This window comes from Nelumbo nucifera, chromosome 2, assembly GCF_055504915.1.
Source record: "Nelumbo nucifera cultivar China Antique chromosome 2, China Antique-T2T, whole genome shotgun sequence".
In the NCBI taxonomy this organism is placed as follows: domain Eukaryota; kingdom Viridiplantae; phylum Streptophyta; class Magnoliopsida; order Proteales; family Nelumbonaceae; genus Nelumbo; species Nelumbo nucifera.
The window spans coordinates 27,571,371-27,589,254 of NC_142650.1; the positions used below are offsets into that span (position 1 = coordinate 27,571,371).

General features: G+C 38.4%; 2 protein-coding genes across 2 annotated transcripts; one reads left to right on the forward strand and one right to left on the reverse strand.

Annotated features, from left to right (window-relative positions):
* The first annotated feature begins 7,312 nt into the window (after positions 1–7,312).
* On the forward strand, positions 7,313–10,970 carry LOC104586110 (protein POST-ILLUMINATION CHLOROPHYLL FLUORESCENCE INCREASE, chloroplastic-like). The gene is made up of 8 exons (XM_010243242.2): positions 7,313–7,567; positions 8,110–8,230; positions 9,327–9,411; positions 9,502–9,580; positions 9,785–9,898; positions 9,980–10,092; positions 10,312–10,422; positions 10,528–10,970. Exons 1-8 carry the CDS (start codon positions 7,462–7,464, stop codon positions 10,645–10,647), a joined length of 849 nt encoding a protein of 282 aa, XP_010241544.1. The 5' UTR covers positions 7,313–7,461; the 3' UTR covers positions 10,648–10,970.
* Positions 10,971–15,319: 4,349 nt separating this feature from the next.
* On the reverse strand, positions 15,320–16,641 carry LOC104586112 (phosphatidylcholine:diacylglycerol cholinephosphotransferase 1-like). Its single transcript, XM_010243243.3, has 2 exons — positions 16,109–16,641; positions 15,320–16,006 (listed from the first exon to the last, which is right to left on the reverse strand). Exons 1-2 carry the CDS (start codon positions 16,502–16,504, stop codon positions 15,560–15,562), a joined length of 843 nt encoding a protein of 280 aa, XP_010241545.1. The 5' UTR covers positions 16,505–16,641; the 3' UTR covers positions 15,320–15,559.
* Positions 16,642–17,884: the final 1,243 nt, after the last annotated feature.

Sequence of the window (17,884 nt, forward strand, 5' to 3'; positions counted from 1 at the left end):
AAGGGCAAATTAAATTCTATTAGTTTCTCTTAATATTTTAGCCAATGAGAGTTCATTGCAAAGAAAAAGGGCCAATCAAATTATCTTGGATAAATCAAGTGGATTTTTTCTCTTTAATATTCTGATTTAACATCCTAAGTTTGTTATTTTTTATTTATTTTCTTAATGGATTTGTTTATCTGTTTATTGAATTTCTTTTTTGCATAGATCAAATCAACTAAATTGTTTCTTTTTTTCCCAACTGTAATAATTTCATAAGATTGCATTTTGAAGCATAAAATGTTAAATTGTTAGATGATTAATTATTATTTTATTTAATACTTGAATGTTAAAATTTATTGATTATAAATCTTCTAATTTATAGATGGATATTTGTACCTATCATCATTTATAGACTTATAAATTTTTTATATAAATTTTTTATTTTTTATTTTTTTATTTTAATTTTGAGACTTATGCCTCACCTTTCTAGACCATTAGGCATCAACTACACCTTTACCTTTTAAAACCTTATCTTTTGTGTCATACATAAAAACTATGCTCATGTTTTTTAAAGGCAAACCTAGGCTCATGTTGGTCTTTATGTGTCTTGTCCTTTACTATAAATGTTTTCCTCCATGGTGGGAAGTATACGATTCATATTGGTTCGGGTCATGGATGTGTTGAATACTTAGAGTTAGGCCTATTTAATAGATTCAAATATTAATATTCATCTTAACAAAAATTCAAAGTGTCGCAACATATTGATTAAATGCTCAATACTCAAAAAAATTCTGGCTTGAGCGTATCGATACTTGGAACCATGTTGGTACTGAGTCAGTTCTTAAGCCAGAGTCGGGAGGAGTTCCCATATGCTCCACCTCATCTATGTTTCTTGATTTTTCTTTCTGAACACCAATTCGAGGGCCAATTGTTGCAAATTCAGTGATCTTATGCAAGAGGACTTGCCGACGAGTACCCATGGATACTCGTATTACCGGAGATTTGACAGTCTTGATTTTACCAAGGGAAGAGACTAGATTGATTTAGCTTTTGGATACAGATTATTGCCCTAGCTATGGATTGTTGCAAGCTGATCAAGTAAATCACTGAAACAATGGGTTGGGTCCATTTTGTTTTGCAGGACAGGAACATAACCCGAGGATTTTACAATTTTATGGCTTTTGCTTGGACAAGAAATCTAGACTCTGAAAAAAAAATTACTTTGAGGTTTCATTTAGTTACAAGTGAAATGAAGGAATGAACGATTTTCTGAAATTACTAATACACAGTGCTTGCATGTAAAATTGCTCTGGTGAAAGCACATTTTCTGAATGTAGGTTGATCATCGGGTTTGCTCTTATCCAACATTCATATTTCTCAGGGTGCGTTCTAAAAATAAATCAAAACCATCTTATCTGAAAACAGATTGTTTTTTAAAATAAAAAAAAAACAAGAAACATGTTCTTTGTTTTGTATGTGTTTTTTGTTTTCAAAAAACATATTCTTGAATCTGGTTTCAAAAACATGTTTTCATCTGATTGTTCAACAAGTTTCATAAATCATATGATTTCTATACTAGAAAATTTGTTTTTGCTTTAAAAACCAATATTTTATTGGTTCTAAAAACATGTATTGTTTTTTTTTTCAAACAAAACCAATTTATTTTTCCTTTTAAAAACAAAAACATGGTTCAAGAACATGTTTTTATTTTTATTTTTGCTGATATAACGATTCCAAAAACATTCATGTTGTAGAACACCCCCTTAATTATTCAAGTTTGATTTTTATGCAAATCAATATGATTTATTTTTGGACAAATTTCTTAAAGTATTATTATGGTTTAAGAAATTGACTAACTCTATTCTTATTGTTTACATATTGTCTTAAAGTATTTTTAAGTTTTTTGACAATTATTTAAAACTTCCTTGCTGTTAACTTTCCGTCACACTTTTTCACATGTGACATTACGTGAATAATATGTATATTTTTTAAAATTCCTAAAATACCCTTTTAGAAGCTAATTCTTCTTCTCCTCCTTTCAAATGAAAATATTCTGTTTCCGATCAACTCTTCCCTCCGCTACTTTTCACCATCACGTTTGACCATCCTTCCTCTTCTTCTTCTCTTAGAGCTGTCTCATGCCATTCAGTCATTTCCCATCAAAGAAAACGGTGAGGTTGCCTACATTTGTCGAAGCATCTCCATCCTTGGAGATCCCTCAAATTCAGATTACAGAAAGCTTGCATACTTGCATAGCTCAAGTAAAAAAGTATCAATCAAACTCCTTATATTTCTAGCACTGCTTTGCTTTACCATGAAACAAAATGACAACAAATAAACCAAGTCAAACAAGTTCAGTTACTACAATAACCCAAAATGAACCCCCGGGGTTGTTTCTGATCTAGATTAAGCTCTCTCAGGCTGAGATAAGGTATCTCTACCTCCACCTTACAGGTCGAAGTCAACTTGTCGGTGAACGGTTCCAACGTCAGAGGACAGCTCGTCTGGTAAGGCGTGGTCGACCCACTTATGCTCTTTGTACAGTGGATGGGACCATGGTGTTCAGTAGTATGTAAATATCGTGGACAGGGGACCGTTTTGGTCCTGTTCATGATATGATATGGTGTTTTGCTATGTGTGGACGATTTCCATCCACAAAATAGTGTGGACAGAAACGGGCCACACCCCAATTTATTGTCTACAATATTTTCTCGTGGATGGTTACACTATGGTATGTACAGTTTGTGGGAAGGTTTCAGTGTAACACAGGTCCTGTGTTACAGTGTAACACACCTTTGTAATTTTCGTTTTGGGTTTGGACTGCCATGAGTAGAGATGTAACAGAGATTCTTTCTCTTTACCATTACGTCTCTCCTTTTAGTTTTTTTTTTTCTCATTTTCTCGCATTTTCTTTGATCTTTTGGTTTGTTTGGGGTTTGCCGCTTTCAACTTTGAATGTTTGAACAACTCATAGATTAATTGAACGGCTGAGGCCTCGTTCAATTCATTTCTAAAACATCATAGTCCGAGCTGTGATCCGCTTTTCATTTATAGGAAATTTTTTATCAGTTAAGTTTTATTTTGAAAATTTGAAAAATAATGGAGGACAAATTCAACATTTTGTTTTTTCATTAATAATAACTAGATGCCAATTGTCAAAAAATTTGGGAGTACAATATGCTATAAAGTTAGTCAATTTCCTAAACCATAAGGATACTTTAAGAAATTTGTCTTTTGTTTTTCTATTAAATATTGTTTTGTAAAAAAATCATTTATTTTCACTCATTTGAGTGCAAGCCAAATGCATCATTAGTTTAATAACTCTTGAAAAACCTTGAATTTTTAGAAATAGCTTTTTAAGATGCAAAAAAGATTAGGACTTGGGGTTAGGGGTGGAAACAAATGGAATCTTTTTACCATGGTTTTTAAAACCGGACCGGATTGGACGGTCAGACTCGAAAAACTGGGAACCGGTTAGGTGACCGGTTTCGTTTTCCCTAAAAACCAGATTTCCCCCCAAAACCGTTGATTTTGGTCAGCGAACCGCTGAACCGGGCGATTAACCATTCGAACCGTTAGAACGGTTTTGACCGTTTTTTATTTTTTGTCAGAACAGACTGAGCATTCAGTTTGAACGATCAGACCGTTCGACCTGGTGACCGGACCCCTGACCGGTTCGGTCACCGGGTTGGTTTTAAAAACCATGCTTTTTACAAGTTATTTGAGGCTGGCTCGTGAAAATTTTGGCTAAACTTAATTATGCAACATATGAATTTATGAATTTTTGAGTTGAGCCAAAATCAAAAATCAAAATCATGTTTTTAGCTCGAATTAAGCGGAGTTAGAATAATCTAATATTCGACTCAGCTCGCATGCACGCCTACTTAAGATTCGTTTGGTGTTAGAACGCTTTGATCTAAAGACCTCCACACTTCGTCAATCTCAATGGGAGGCCCTTTCTTTTGTTGGAACTACTTTGAAAATCCTGTCTTAACGAAAGTTGAAACCATTATGTTCCAAATGGGTCCCAGACAAAATAAGTAAATAAATAAAAATAAGATGCACCTAACAAGAACCACTTTATGACAATGTAATGTTAATTTTAGCAAACGGAGAATGTGTTGATTCTCTTCTGCTTTCATTCTATGGAATTTGGCTTTGTCAAGTGGATCTCACCCGGAATGCCCTTCAAATTCTATAAAGCAAAGTTTGGTAAAAAAAAGAAAAAGAAGAAGTTTTGAGAGTCAAATATGGTCATTGTAAAATCATTCAGCCTCTTCCTGCAGCTGCTTCAAAGTAGCTGGCATATAAAGCTAAGCCCTCCCAAATGGGCCCTTGATCTCTGCATGATGATCTCAGGCTGGGTCCTGAAACAAGTACGAATGGCAATGGTGCGGGTTTGAGGCGAGGCACCCCCTCCCCTTCCTTTCCCTATAGCTAAGATATCCTATCCTGTCTTGGGTGGTGGGGCACCCACTTTTCATTGGGGATGGGGAATTCTCGAATTTTGTTTGTCATGAGGTAATCACCTAAAAATACATCTAATCTAGAGGTATCTTAAAAATAGGATTATGGAAATTTGGGGTATTTTAGGAATTGAATTATAGAAATTTGGGATATTATAAAAATAGATATAAGTTTGGGAGAAACTTAGAGGTATTTTAGAAATTAATATTAAACCTAGGGATATTTTACTAATTTGCTATCAAGTTCAGGGTGGATTTAGGAAATTATATGCAAACTCCATCCCCACTTTATCCATGGTTTGGGGCAAAAATATTTTCCTTGCTGCTTTGTCCTTATTTAATAAGATCAATTAAAAAAAAGATCGAGGAAAACCTGCCCTATTCAAGGCCAGGCACAGAGGGCGGGTGGGCTGCAACTAGAGACGACAATTTGCCCTACTCTTATCGGGGCGGATTTTGGGGAAACTTAAAACTATGATACCCTGAACTTTCAATACAACACTTGAGTATTCCAAACTTTTAGAAATATACATTCAAGTCTAGTGCCATTAACTCACGTTGTGATGTGATAAAATTATCAAAATACCCATATGCATAGTACTACAGCAACAAAAGCGACTTCTTTTTATTCAAATTAAAATTATTATTAATTACCAGATTTATCACAAACACTTAAGCCTCATTCGTTTCCTCGTGTTTAGTGGGGCAAGCTGGTCAACCAATAAGTTGACTACAATACCCGCGTTTGTTTTTCGCTACATTAGGTCCTATGGTACTCCGTACTCGAGGGTAACTGATACCCTCGCTCAACTTAGGTAAATCATTTACTTGAGTAACTACAAGAACGCTGGAAGCATGCTTACCCGGGCAAGTTTTACTCTTGCCTAAGTAAACACATTTATCAGGTAAGTGAAAAAGAGTAATATATAATACAGAAAGAAGGGTAGTTATGGGATTTTGTTGAAGTCATATGTGACTTCACATATTGTAGATAATTGATGGAACACTAATGGTTAGATCGGGATGTCTATTTATTGGAGTTCATCAACTATGTTATGGGCCCGAGCGTAGGATCGCCTCACGGGTTGTTCCACGGCAGGAACCCCTGGTCTTCCCTTGCCTTTGGTTTTGCGCACAGACCCTATTTTGCCTATCTAGTGGGTGATTTGTCCAAGAGACCACCCGAACTCTCCCTTGGGGTGATTTGTCCAAGAGACCACCCAAACTCTCATCACTCGTTTCTTGATTGAAAAACTGAATGTTTATTTCAATTCGTAGCTCCTTAAATAGGAGATTACAGAAGAGAATTCCTTGTTGGATTCGGCTAGGCTAGGGTAATCCAACTCAAACTAAAACTCCTAATTTCCTACTCAAACTAAAACTCATAACTCTTACTTAAGAAGATAATATAAGATAAGGGATAAGGGATAAGATTAAGCTGGCGGCGAGTTGACGTGTCCAGATAAGGGTGGACCCACCCCTATGAGCTATCATGTGGGCCCCGCTCTGCTCCTACTGCCGGGTGTGTGCGCGCGGTTCATGGTGCCGCTGTCGCGCGGCGCGTGCGCGCAGCTCATGGTTTCGCTGCCGTGCGGTGCCGACGTGTGCGCGGTGCGTGCTGCCGTACAATACGTGCGGTGCGCGCTGCTGCCTGGCGGTGCGTGCTGCGCGCCATGGTGTTGCTGCCGTGCGGTGCCGGGCGTGTGCGTGCAGTGCGGTGCCAGGCGTGTACGTGCAGCGCGCTATCGGGCGGTACGTGCTACTGGGCAGCTCGCTGTGTGTGCAGTGGCCTATGACTGCGCCGCAGTGCGCTGCCGGGTGGTGTGTCCATAACAAACTATCACATTTGAAAGTTTAGGATACTTATTTATCACTATCGTTATAGTATAGGGTATCTATTTATAATTTATCCTATAATATAGTTTCTGATACACCTCAAAAAAATAAAAGGAAAAAGATTTACAAATAGAAATGATTGAAGCGGGATAGGGTAAAATCGGGGATCTCTGCTCCCCACGGAATGAGGATGGGGTTTAGATTTCTAGACCTGTTGGGATACAAGGTGAGGGCAAGGTATTTGAATTTGGGTCAGAGATGGGAGTCCAGATTTGCTCCTCATAGTGTGTGCCTCACATTGACCTCATAGCCTGTTCTGGCTGTACATGAGAAATATCTCCCATATTTATATTTATTATTCATGGAGAGATATTTTCAATAGAAGGTGAGATGTGACTGTAAGATCAGTGTGAGGCGTGCAACTGAACCCATGATCCAATGGGTTTTCCTTGCCTTCCAACTAATGGGCTTGGACTTGGTCCAATAACTAGTGTGTGTCCGGTCCAGGAATCAATGGATGGGTCCCAACATAGGAAGGGCCAAAGTTCTGGTTCAAAGATCAGCTAATACTACTGGTAGTGGATGTATGGTTGGAGCATGGAGGTTAGGAATGGCAATGGGGTGGGGATCATATTCCTTGTCCCTGACCTCGACTCTAAAATTAACCTTCATCCCCGTCTCCAATCCTCGATGGGAATATAATTTATCTTCTATCCCGAATCCTCAACATATAAATTACTTAAAATAAATAATTTTTTTATATATCCCCGCCCCACCAAAACAATCTTCATCCCCATTGGGTCGAGAAAATCGGGTCCCCGTCGGGACGGGGAAAATTCCCCATCCCTACCGGAGGTTGAACATATTAGCGTGTGCAAAACTAATCTCTATCACTCTTAGACACGTGGAAAAATACACGTGGCAAGTTATGAATAAACGTGTGACCTTGATTTGATAGACAAGTGGAAAGCCAACAATCAAATCCAGATATTTTAAGTCCTCTCCACTTGGCTACCAAGAATTTGTGTTTGTGGTTAAATCTCTTCCTTCCATATCTCTCATTTCTGAGGTTGCAGCTCGCTCTCTCTTTCTGTAAGTCATACTCTAATTCTGCAAGGTCATTTAGCGGGAAAAGAAGTAGCAGCGACGAGACACAGACGCAACTGAATTGGCCTCCATGGCGGTGTTTACTGGTTCAATCTTGTCTTCTCCGTCGCAGCGTCTCTTTGCCTGTCGGTCTATTTCCAGTTGCAACTCCGGTCTCTCTGTTTCCCACATTTATGGTATGGGTAATTCCTCTTATTTGCTTTCTTTAATTGTCATATTTCATTGAAGAGTAGACGCGGAGATGGTAGATAAGAGGTTTTTACTTGCTGCTTCTAAGGATTCATATTTCCAGATTATTCAAAGTGGTTTGATGTTATGAATGCTGGTGCCATTTGAAGCTACAAATTTTGTCTTCTTCATTTAAACAGAAACAGCCTTGCCTGGAAATATCACTTTCCATTTAAACTTATTCAAAATTAAGGAGTGCTTTGCTTTAAAATTAATCATGGTATAAATTTCCCTTCTGGGTCCAATTTTGTGCTGAAAGTCTAATTTCTGGACTTGATCTTGATACAATTTCGGTTTACAATCTTTAGATGAAAGTCATGTTTTGTTTTGTTTCACTCAAGTGGAAAATGCCTTTTTTTTCTTATCTCAAATATAAAAAAGCAGAGAGAATTATATGTTTCTTAGACCTTTAATTCGCTTAAGGCAAACAAAACTATCGTACCATTGTCGAAATTAGCAGAATTGCAGAAATGTTTTCCATTCAATGCAGGTAATCATTTCATGGGTGTTCCCTTGGGAGGCTGTCTTCCAGAGAAGCGGAAGGTCGTCAGGATCATTTCAAAGATAAGTGCTGCTGCTGTTGCAACAACTACCAAAGAGGAAATCAAAGAGTATGTCTTCAATTTTGACGTTTCTACTTCTAATAGTTTCTTTCTTAGATGCAACTACTTCTAATAGCTTAATGATGCTTGGGACATTCCTATGTTCTCTTGGACAAGGAAGTAAATTCTATAGCATCGACTTTAGCATTCTTGCTAAGTTTAGCTTCACTATGACAAGAAAATTTTCCAGTACTGCATTTCTTGTTATTGAGGCAACCTTTTGAAGAAGTCAGGTTGAGATCCATCAATTTAGGGTTGTCTAAAGCAGAATTCCTCTGTCCAAAATTGATATAATTGGATATTTGCAATTCAATGCTTGGAGTTTCTTTTAAATCCTTTCTCATGTTTACCTGAAAGTCCAAAAGGTAATTTGGGAGAGTGTGACCATCTGATTTATGATCATCTCAGTTGCTTCCCTTTAGATCAGGATAACAACCCAAAAGTATGAAGTACCAACTATTCAGACGTAGGACTTGGAAGTGTGTCGAAGGGAAAAAGTGACTCAAGCAACCCAAAAGAACATAAAATCTGTCACATCTGGATGGCCCCAAAATAACATGACAACCAAAAACCTGGTTGGTTAATTGAACCTTGTTCTGTATTAGAAAGAAATCAACGAGTTAAACTATTTTATTCACTTACTTTACACATTGTGAAACATACAATTTGTTTTGCATATGAAAACTTAACACATACAAGCACTTTTCATATGGATATATTCCCTGTTTACAACGCAGGCAGCAATACTGACTTATTTTCTCTCTCAAGTCCTGACCTGATTATTCTATTTCAAAATTCAAATATTGTCCAGTTACAGAATTTTTTTTACTAGATCTTTCCCATGATAATACTTGAAACTCACAAACTTAACTCTGCCCAAGCTTCAGCATAGCAAGCTAAAGAGCTCTTCCTCTCCAGATTTGTTGACTGTTGCTTTTGTGAATCTGCTATTAACATTTCCTTTTGGTGTGCAAAAAGAGTAGTGAAGGCAGGGTTTGATGCCTGAGATATTTACACATCTAGACTCTATGAATTGGCTAGCCAGCATCTTCTTCTATCTAATTCGTAGTTTTATCTAATGGCTGATGAAAAATTCTTTGTTCAGGTATTCACTTCCTACATGGGCAGAATTTGACCTAGGAACAGCTCCTGTCTTCTGGAAAACTATGAATGGTCTTCCTCCTATGTCTGTATGTTGGGCACTGCAGCTGATAGTAAGATGTTTGTAGGATTTGCTTGGTCTAACTCTTCCACTAAGTCTCCACTTTGACCTTTGACAGGGAGAAAAGTTAACACTCTTCTACAATCCTGCAACAAATAATCTTACTCCAAACGAAGAGTATGGCATTGCATTTAATGGTAATTTCCTTCATCACTATATTAAAGCTTATATTTTTAGCTGTATATCATTGAGTGTGTATGGGGTTGACCTTTGACACAACAGATAAGTGTTCTAACTTCTAAGCAAATACCAAGTCAGAAGTTCCACACCTTCTAACGAAATATCTTCATATTTTAATATCCTGAAAATACCCTTATTTGATTCATCCAATTGTTTCCTAGGGGGGTTTAATCAGCCCATCATGTGTGGTGGTGAGCCCAGGGTGATGCTTAGGAAAATTCGAGGAAAAGCTGATCCGCCCATGTATACTATCAGGATATGTGTTCCTAAGCATGGTTGGTGATATTTCATGAATATACATTGACACTTGATGCTTGGTTAGTTTCTTCTTGGCTAACTGCTTGCACCTTTGGCAGCTGTGAACTTGATCTTCTCATTCACTAATGGTGTTGAATGGGATGGCCCCTATAGATTGCAATTTCAAGTTCCTAAGGCATGGCGAAACAAACCAATAGACTTCTTCAATGAGGTACCATCAATACTGAAAACTGTATTTGAAAAAAAAAAAGAAGGAAAAAAGAAAAGAAAAAGAAAGAGAAAAGAAAGAAAGAAAAACCTGAAAACTGTGTTGCAGAAAGAATACATTCCTTGAGCCATATTTGTACTAGTAGTCTTGGTTGATCATGACTCAAGAACTGTCTTTTGATCATATGAATAAAAATAAGACACAACCGTGTCTGGTATACAGGGTTTGGCAGATGAATTGAGTAAGGAGGGTGCCTGTGAAAGAGCAATCTTTCCTGACTCGAATATCGTCATCACTCGCTGTACCATGATTGGTAATTTGTCTGTTGAAGGGGTATGTGGGTTCCTTCTATTGTGTCTTCTAATATTTATATTATCAAAAACAGAGTATGGAAACTAAATCCTCAACATTTGTTGATATTTTGATGTATTGTTGCAGGGGGACCGCTGCAATCTTGACCTTGTACCAGGATGCACTGATCCAAGCTCACCCATGTTTAACCCGCTTGCTAATGTAGATGATGGATCATGCCTACTGGATTCAGACTCTGATGAATAGAAGATTTAATGGTGTAAGCTCCCACCCTTTTGCATGTATCAATACAAGTAGAAAAAAGAAAACCTCTCTTTCCACTGGAGTAAGGACTAAGGAGGTTATCCTGAAACTGGTGCAGTATATTTTTGTAGCCAAAAGGGTGTTCACTTTGTATATTTTGAAGTCTAAACCAAATGCCTCAGGTGCTAAAATAGATTATTTTGTACTCTTACAGAAGTCAAAAAGGAAAAACAATGGAAACTGCTGGCTTTATTTTGGAAAAACAATTTAGCTGTAATTTACTGTTCTGCATTAATGAGCTAGCTGCATCTCTGGTATTCCAACTACTCCGTTCAGTCCTGCATGCCACTTGCTAGCTAATTGGTTTACTGTAACAGGTGGATCGACTCTTTTATGGGGCATTAGTCATAGCCCAGAATATCAATCTATAGTCAGTAATTGGGCTCTGATTGTGCTTGAAAAATGAGAAGGCAGCAGTTAAGGATGTTCCTGTTGATTATTTAATTGTCCTCGAATTAATGGTAGATGCTCATGGAACTAAAAAAAAAAATGGTAGATGCTACCCGCAATGCTGACCACATACTCTGGTTTCTTTGAAGGAAGTGCTGAGATGTTTGAAGGTTGAAGAAACTCAAGAAAGGTTCTATATTTCTAGGAGGGGGTGGGCTTGTCATGGACCTTCCCAATAACCAGAAACAATTCACTCACATCACACGCATACCTCAGAGTCAGAGCATTTGTTAAAATTTTGAATGTGAGCAGACTGGTACCCGACCCCTTTCAATCACTAGCTTTACTTGAGCCAACCTGATCCCAACCTGACTTGGGATAAGGGTTGGACTGGGTTGGGCTGAAGATTGGTTAGGGTTGGAAAATGCCAACCTGATTTAAGGTTGTAATGCATTGGGCAGCCCGACCTAACGAAGTCAAGATGTATGATACATGTATTGATGATTGATTTTTGTATACAAGTTTGTCCATGTAAGAGGAGTACTGAAGAGGATGATGATGAAAGGTAGGGTTGAGAACGAGTTGAATCCCTGATTAAAGGAGTGGTAGGATCCACACAAGAGGGTGGATCTAGGTGAGAGAGAGAGGGAGAGATGATTCATCAGTAACCTTCAAGTTGGTGAAATTAGATGGAAGTGAACTAATAATTCAGCAGTGTTGCTGGATCGTCTTGATCATAATTCGATCAAACTAAATGATGGTTGACTTTGGATCAACCTAACACAACCCAACTCCTAAGAAACTCCAAACCTAACCTGACCCACCCCGAGGAAGTGAAAATGGGACACCGAACCTGGCCCGACCTGTCCCACGTATGGTGCGCCTATACTTAAACAAATGCTCTCTACATATGTTTCATTACTGCATTGTCAACGGCCGGGTCGGGTATGGTACAGGTCACCTCGATTCAAGCCCAGCCCAAAATCACCCGACCCTAATCTGATGGGGTCACGTCAATGCGGGTTCACCACATAACCCGACCCGTTTCTATTCCCATTTCTTCAGTTTAATATGATTTACAAAGTTAGATCTCAAGAAGGAAAGACATGAAACATTTCATTTTTCACATTTTTTCTGAAAGCAACATTTCATTTTCAGGCAAGTCCTTGCAATTTTATCTAATCTAATTTCTTCTTGCATCTCCATTCTCTCGTCGCAGTCCAATTTCTATTAACAAATTATACGTGCAATGGATGTATAACGTGCCTATGGTTAGTCCTTTTTTTTTTATAAGCGCCTATGGTTAGTCCTTTAAAACAATTTGATAGCAACAAGCGAACAGCTACTCTCAGTTTTGGTTTAGTGAGAAAATATTCTGTTTAACTTGTGAGGCTTGGCCACCCACTTTTAAAGGGCAATTTTCCTCGAAATATAGATGGAATCATGGTTTTTGGACCGGCGTTGATCTGGATGGTCAGACTGTTTGGCTCGGGAATCATTTAGACAATCGGTTCTGTTTTACTCAAACCTGGTTCATGGTCAAAAACCATTGAATCGGTTAATGACCCGTTGATCTGGGTGATCAAACTGTCGACTCGTCGACCCATTCAATAGTTTCAGCCGTTTTTTTTTTTTTGTTGTTGTTAAAACGGGCCATTTGTTCAAACTAGATGGTCGAACTATCGACCCGGAAACCAGTGGCCAGAACGGTTATGTTTCCAAGTCGTTTTTTAAAACCATGGATGGAATAATGAATTAAAGCCATGATTTGGAGTGCTTAAGTTAAAAATAAGTGCTTAAAAATGAGTGCTTATTCGAGTAAGCACTTATTTGCATTCGGCACCCAATTTTTTCAAGTGTTTAGTTTTTAAAATAAGCACTTATTTTATATTGGGCATTTGATAGTCTTTTTCTCTAATAAGAACTTAAAGACTATTTTGTCCTTCGTTTTCTTTAAAATTTTCAAAATATACCCTTTGAAAGCACTTTAAATAAATTATTTTTATAAAAACACTTTTATGAAAGTACTTTTAAGAAACCACTTTTTAAAAAGTACTTTTATGAAAAGCATTTTTATAAAAGCACTTTTACAAAAGTACTTATATTTGAATTATCCGAATTTGATTTGATTATGTCGAATATTGAATTCAAAATCGGATTTTCGAATACCGATGACACCCCTAGTTTTGATTTTGACTCCAGATTTGGGAGTGCTTATTCAAAATAAGTGTTTATTTGGGTTATTAAGCACTTATTGGTATTTGGGAAATAAGTCTGAAATAAGTGCTTATTTTAAAAATAAGGGCTTATTTTTTAAGCCAAAATTTCTAGTTGTTTTTGAAGTGCTTATACAATAAACACTTATTCAATTTTTTTCTTCCAAAATTATCGCTAGTTGAATTTTAAAATACCACTTATAAAATTATCCCTAGTTGAATTTTATAAAAGTACTTTTATGAAGGCATTTTTACAAAGCACTTTTATACTTTTATAAAAGTACTATTATGAAAACACTTCCAAGAAAGTACTTTTATGAAAGCATTTTTACAAAAGCAGTTTTATAAAAGTTCTTTTACGAAAACACTTCTAAGAAAATACTTTTACGAAAGCACTTTTATAAAAGTGATTTCATAAAAATATTTTTGTTTATATAAATAAAATTTTTTATTTTATATATTTATTAATTACCTAAAAGAATTAACTGATATTGAATCAAATATCAGTTAGTTTTATATACTTTATATTAATTTTCAATATCCATCAGATATTGAATCAAATACGAATATTAGATTTTGTAATCGGATTCAAATTTGGATATTGGGATTTCATACCGAAGAAAGTTATAGCCATTCCCTCAAATGGGGAATGCCATTCCACTAGATAGTGAAATGAATTAGATTCCGATTGTGCCCAACCAAACAGTTGAAATTGGAATAATCCATTCCAATTCTAATTCATGATTCCCATTCCCAAGAACCAAACGAGCCCTAAGATTTATCTTTTAACCTCAATTTGGAAAGAGTATAAATACAAATTAGAGTGCAAAAACTTATATTTTGCATTATTTTATATCTCTTTCCAAACTAAGCCTTAAAGTTATCAGGACCCATGATGATAACTGCAACTAACATTCGAATGTGGCTTTAATAAGGAACAAGGAAGTCTAGACTTTACAAAGAACACATGGCAGTTTTTTTCCCATGGTTTGGCAAAGGTTTTAGGTCTGAATGGAATTCTTGTAAACCTTTTGAAATTGTATGAGAGATTATCTTTGGTTGACAAACAAACCATTTATTAAACCTTGCTTTAATTTAATCTACCGTCACTCCACAGCAAGCAAAAGGACAAAAAAAAAAATTACAGTCTTTTTTTTAGTCTGTGGCCTAAAAAAGGTTGAGACTGAAGCTGATTTTGGTGGGCAAACGTGGCCGGCTGGAAGTCCAACCAAAACCAAATACAAATCTCATCTTATATTCTTATTGCAGGCAAGACAGTAGATACCTTCTGTGTTGTGCAGTGGGATGCAACAAATTGAGGAGACGAGACCGGATCTGCTCCTCACACAGGGCGCCTCACACCGACCTCACACGCACATCCTACCATTCACGGGAGATGCTCCCAATGCACGGTGGATATGCCTGTGAGGCGCTCCTGTGTGAGAGCAGATCCGGTCTCTGAGGAGAGAGTCTCCATGTTCGATAGAGGTGGAGTTGGGGTCATACTTGTCAGATCTACTGGCTGAACGGTTGGGGTCAACAGATGTGGCTATTGTTAATGTGAGGCCCAGGCTCTGATCGGCTTCAGTCAGAGCAAAGTCCGAACATCTTCTCAGCCATTCATTCATCTTGGGAATGCCCGTGAACAATGAATAGCCTACAGAGAAGACAGCTAAGCAGCTCAAAGCCTGAAGCTCATTTTCTTGGGAGAATGAATATTCAGCCCACCCAGAATTCCAGGTGGGATGAATATCGATCGTGGATTGATGCCAACTATAGAAGCTATAATTTCAGATTTCTGCGGTGAAGTGCAGTGTACTTCACCGCATTTTCTTTTGGCTCCCCCAGTACAACCTTCACATCAAACACATCATTTCAGATGGTTAAGATTGTCTACCAGGCGGCAACCCCGACCAATTCAAAGCCAAGCTCCACGCTTTAGACTCCATAATACGCGTGAAAAACTTCAAACAACCGTAAAAAAGTACCAGCATCTGAAGATTCTGAACTGTAAAAATGGGTTCTCGATCGATCAGATTGCACATGCAATGCCTTACTTTGAATAGTCTCAATCACAAAGAACCCAAAATTCAATAACAAAAAAGCGATTAAGCAAAGACAACCTGGTCTTGGGTCAGTGCTTGCTTGCTATCTCTGGGGTGTTCTTCAGTTCTTCTCTTCTCCCTTCCATTTCTTTTTTGATTCTTCACTTTACAGTTTTCTGCTGCAGAAGAATCGGTTAGAGAAAATTAAAGTAAGATCTGATGAGTTGCTGCTGCTATTCTCCTTTTGCTGTCCTCTTCATACTTGCCGGCTAAAGAATCGAACAACAACCCCGCACCGACCCCAACGGCCAAGTCGATCGTGTAGTGACCCCTGGTCCCTAACAACCTCACCACTTGTAACACGTTCAATGTGTCGAACAACCAAGCCAATTCCCGCCGCTGCATTCGTCGCATATCCAGCGAAGCAATCACGGATCCAGCTACATGACCGGAGAAGAATAAGAAGAATGAGACGTTTCCCACCGGGAAATCCACCCCTGAACCCAAGAATCCTTGTGGCAGTGGCAGCTGGGTCGAGTAGCCCAGTATTCCTCTGCATGTGAACATGAACAATGCCGATATGGTCGCTCTTGGTCGGCCTTCCACCAGCCATGCCCACAGAATATACGTCGTTTGCATTCCCACAAACACCTGATAACCATCATCAATTCCAAATCATTGAGACTCTGTTGACATTGAGATCGACAAAGGAATGAGAATAAATGGAAAATTAGGGAAACTCAATTGGCTTACCGTGTTCAGGGCGGCCAAGGCGGTGTTCAGAGCAGGCCGAGCGGCTAACGCGCGGTGAAGGGGACGAGTCAGGAGGAAACCCAGATCGAAAGGTGGGGAGGAAGGAGGAATCATGAAGAGGGAGTATTCGACGGCCATGAAGAAGAGGAGAGACACCGCGAATACGCAGGGGATGGGGTGGTACCTCACCACATTCACCGCGTCCTCCATTGACCAACCCATGAAGAACGCTTTCCGCTTTAGACCCACCATTGCTGCTACAGTAGACGATTTCTCCGTCGTCTTGCTGTGGCTCCGGTGGTCGCCAACGCTGAAGCCGTTAACGCCGTTGACGGTTTTCCTATCTCTACTCCTGAGCACGGTATCGGTTCGGCAGCGGCTTACTCCAGCATCCATAGCCGTCGGCCCGTTGTTGGATACGGGGAATCGCCATTGAAATGGGAAAGAGCGGTTTAAATCATGTGGGCTTCGTGGAGAAACCAATTGCAGGGATGCCAGCGGAGCTGCTCGTCTGCATCTGTGTCATCTTCTGGGCTCTGGCTACGTGTTGCAATTTTTATGGGGTGGACCGTGGACTTGAGACTTGGAATTCAAGGCCCATGTCAGGAGAACAATAAGAAACGCGGTTCTTGGACTGGAGTCTCCACCGTCAGATTAGATCAAGAGTTGTTTCGAGATGCAAATTTTCAGTGAATCGAGGCGATACAGCAATGGCGCACTAAGATTAATCAACTCTTTCCGTCTCTCGATAACGTGGGGACGGGTTTCGATTTGCTATCTTGCTTCCACGATAATATAATAGGATAATAAGAATATAATAGTTGTTTTGATGGCATGCGATTATGGTGATGGAAAGGGTATTACTCACATCACATGAAGGAGCGTTGATGCACTGGATCAGTATCAGCTTTGTCATATTCAAGAGTCCTTCCTTCCTACGTTATATATAAGCTCATCAGCATTTAAAACGACTTATCAAAAAAAAGTGGGCCCGTTGGAGGAAAAAAAAAGGGATTTTTGGACCGAAATCCCCCTCAGAAATCTGTACATCTGGGATCCTTTCAACTGTACATCCAAACACCGTAGTTAACCTTTTATGGAAGCTTCCTACGGGATGATCCAAAGATTTTTTGAAGGATGGTGAGGGTGATTCAAGGTACAAACAACCATCCAATGACTTCATCTCCACCGAACCTATCTGCAAAGACTGATTTCATCTTTTGAAGTTATTAAATTTATGCATATAAGTAGAAACAACAATCAAACGGCCTTACATCTCATGCAAGGGCCGCATATCACTATACTATAATGTAACTAATTCTCCCATGTAACACTAATTCAAATCAGCCTCTCACATTGCCCCTCACAACGTTTCACAGTACATTTCTGCTGTGTATTAGGAAGGGGCAGTCTCTTTTCATAAAAAAAAACATCCAACGGATATTAATATAGTTCTTTTATTTGAGATGAGAGTCCAACTAAAGCGCATTTAATAATTTTTGCTGCATTATCAAGAGAATTTTGGATTTCAACTTGTGATGGCAAAGATATCATACTATTTATTTTTCTTTGGGTAAAATAAAAAAGGGATTCTAGCATAAAGAGGTAACTTTTGACCTCTATTAGTAATAAAAAGTAGTTTTTTTGTAAAATAATAGAGATAAGGCATCTTTTGTAAGGTAATATTACAAAAGGGCAGTAAAACATGAATGTGCATCTACCGTATCGGAAATGCTTTTTGATGAAGGGTTTTTTGGCAATACCCTGTTGTTCGGA

Excerpts from the sequence above, each read along its gene's own strand:
- LOC104586112 (XM_010243243.3), bottom strand. The coding sequence starts at position 16,504 with ATGGATGCTGGAGTAAGCCGCTGCCGAACCGATACCGTGCTCAGGAGT. Across the intron at positions 16,007-16,108 it reads CCTTGGCCGCCCTGAACACG|GTGTTTGTGGGAATGCAAAC; the intron begins GTAAGCCAATTG and ends GATGGTTATCAG.
- LOC104586110 (XM_010243242.2), top strand. The coding sequence starts at position 7,462 with ATGGCGGTGTTTACTGGTTCAATCTTGTCTTCTCCGTCGCAGCGTCTC. Across the intron at positions 8,231-9,326 it reads ACCAAAGAGGAAATCAAAGA|GTATTCACTTCCTACATGGG; the intron begins GTATGTCTTCAA and ends TTCTTTGTTCAG. Across the intron at positions 10,423-10,527 it reads GTAATTTGTCTGTTGAAGGG|GGGGACCGCTGCAATCTTGA; the intron begins GTATGTGGGTTC and ends GTATTGTTGCAG.